The 2,552-nt window shown below is 28.2% G+C and overlaps 1 protein-coding gene across 1 annotated transcript; it reads left to right on the top strand.

The window, feature by feature from the left end:
• Window positions 1-284: 284 nt before the first annotated feature.
• On the top strand, window positions 285-1,265 carry F4817DRAFT_316396 (uncharacterized protein; the record flags this gene model as incomplete). The annotated part of the gene is made up of 1 exon (XM_049300673.1): window positions 285-1,265. One exon carries the CDS (start codon window positions 285-287, stop codon window positions 1,263-1,265), a length of 981 nt encoding a protein of 326 aa, XP_049158411.1.
• Between the last annotated feature and the right edge of the window lie 1,287 nt (window positions 1,266-2,552).

Below are 2,552 nucleotides of genomic sequence, written 5' to 3'. Positions count from 1 at the left end.
TGGGGAATGTGTAATGGTACAGGTCGAAAGAGATGAAATCCGCCATTGAATAAATTCTCGCCTGACACAAAAACTCCCTAACTACCTACCACAATCCGAACAGGATAAAGCGGTGGTGTAACAAGTTCGACGTTGATATGCATATTTAAACCTCAGACAGTCTTGAAAAGAATAACTTTCATGTACCAAGCCCATCATCCTCCCAACTCCTCCAGGCCAACCATCATATTTCTAGATCCACCAACATCGATACAGCACCAGGATTTACCCAACAAAGCCCAAACATGTCCCAGAACGCTAACCCCGACCACGAGGTCAGCGCCGACCCAGTCAAGCATGAGCCAATCAAGAAAGCAGAGTGGGAAACACTCCCATTTGAACTTCAAGTTATGATCATAGAGAGCTTGGAACACCAGGATTTTCGGAACGCCTGGTTTACTTGTCGTTTAGTCTCTCGAAGATTCAAGGAAGCTACCGAGCAAGCTTTTAAAACCCGCATTTTCACCAAAATTGAGTTCGCTGTTCCTGTAAGCGGATTTGATGCAATAAAGTCAGTCGGCCACCCTTTACAATACTTTGCCAATCTCAAAACGTACGTATTATGGATACCGTTCTCGAACATTTCCCCAGATAACACACAAGCTATCTTCAAACACAAAAAGCCTGACAAAAGCGGTGTTGTCTTTGCCACGCCACAGGGGGGAATTCCAGTTCGATGCTTGCGAATCCGCGTCGGAGGAAAGTTCTTGCATATGGACGCACTTGACAGGTTTTGGATGGAAAAAACATTGGATCGGAGTGCAAACAGGGTTGAAACGGAGATAGATAAACAGCCTTGTCTGCTTCACTCGGTACTCCGGTTTGGGTTGCCAAAGATTTACACGGGACACGAACGGCGAACGGGATCAAGAGTGACTATGCCTTGGCGGTTAATGATGACTTGTCTCATGATTCAAGAACGTCAGTTCGCAGAAGAGCTGAAAAGACTTGCTTCTCAAGATCTTGAGGCTACCCGATGGCATATGGACCCCCAAGTAGAACAAGGGATGAGAATTGCACTACGTTCCGAGGCTGTACGCTTTGAGCGATACGCGACATGCGTTACGACAGTAATTAAAAATATGAAAAGGAAAAACAACAAGGAAAAAGGATACTATTATGGCTGGGGTGGTTATTTACAAGACGAACCATTTTGTATTTGGTTTAAAGAATGGCTTTGTATAATATTATCAAACAGCCGATATGCACGATTAAGTAATTGTTAAAGTAAAATACAATTAACAATTTTAAGTTAAACCACCGTTATTAAAGCCATTTGTGTAAAAGTTATATATTTTAATATAAAATTAACAAAATGAAATATTTAAAAAAAATTATAAAATAATATATATATGTTTTAAACATTTAATTTTTAAATTTTATATTTGTTAAAATGTTAATTAATCATTATATTAAAATGTTATTACGTAAAGATAGTCACGTGGTAATACGTGATTTATTTGCATATAAAAAGTAATTTTTTTTAAATAATATTTATATATATAATTTATTATTAAATTAATTTAAAACAAGGTTTAATATTTTATATTATATTAATTAAAAAATTATTATAAAAAATTAATAAAAAATTAATAAAAAATTAATAAAAAATTAATAAAAAATTAATAAAAAATTAATAAAAAATTAATTGTCACGGCCGTGACATGCGTCACGATGTTATCTAGCGGTCCGCCAAATAACATCATGACTCAGTACCTGAGTCAGGACCTTCATCCTCTTGTGTATATAAACAAAGCCTTGCTGTAGTGATTTAATGTTCTGGGTTCCCCAGAACATCATCTTTCAATAATGACACCTTTTGGTTTTAGCCTTGTGATATTAATAAAAAATTAATAAATGTACGGATTATTAAATTTATACAATATTAATAATGTAATTAATAAAAAGTTAATAAATGTATAAACCATTATTTTTATAAAAAATTAATAAAGTAATTAATAAAAAATTAAAAAACGTATAAACCATTACATTTATAAAAAATTAATAAAGTAATTAAAAAATTAAAACGTATATTAATTAATAAAATATTAAATTTTGTTTTAATTTTAACGCTTTATTTAAAGTAATTATAATATAAAAATTATATAAAAAAATTTTAAAAGATTTAAAGAAAATTTAACAAAACTTTAAAAATTTAAAAATTTAAAAAATTTAAATAAAATTAAAAAAATGAAAATAATTAAATAAAAACTAAAATTAAAAAAATAAAAAAATTTAAAAATATAAAAAACAATTAAAATTAAAATAATTAAAACAATTAAAAAAATATGTAAAATAAATCATAAATAATAATAAATAATAATAAATAATAATAAATAATAATAAATAATAATAAATAATAATAAATAATAATAAATAATAATAAAAAAGCTTTAAATTAATTAAATTAATTAAATTAATTAAATAAATTAAATAAATTAAATAAATTAAATAAATTAAATAAATTAAATAAATTAAATAAATTAAATAAATTAAATAAATTAAATAAATTA

Source organism: Daldinia loculata, assembly GCF_022478755.1.
Source record: "Daldinia loculata strain CBS 113971 unplaced genomic scaffold F4817scaffold_28, whole genome shotgun sequence".
NCBI lineage: Eukaryota > Fungi > Ascomycota > Sordariomycetes > Xylariales > Hypoxylaceae > Daldinia > Daldinia loculata.
Note: the sequence above shows the minus strand (reverse complement) of the source record. Positions and strands in the feature narration are given on the sequence as shown.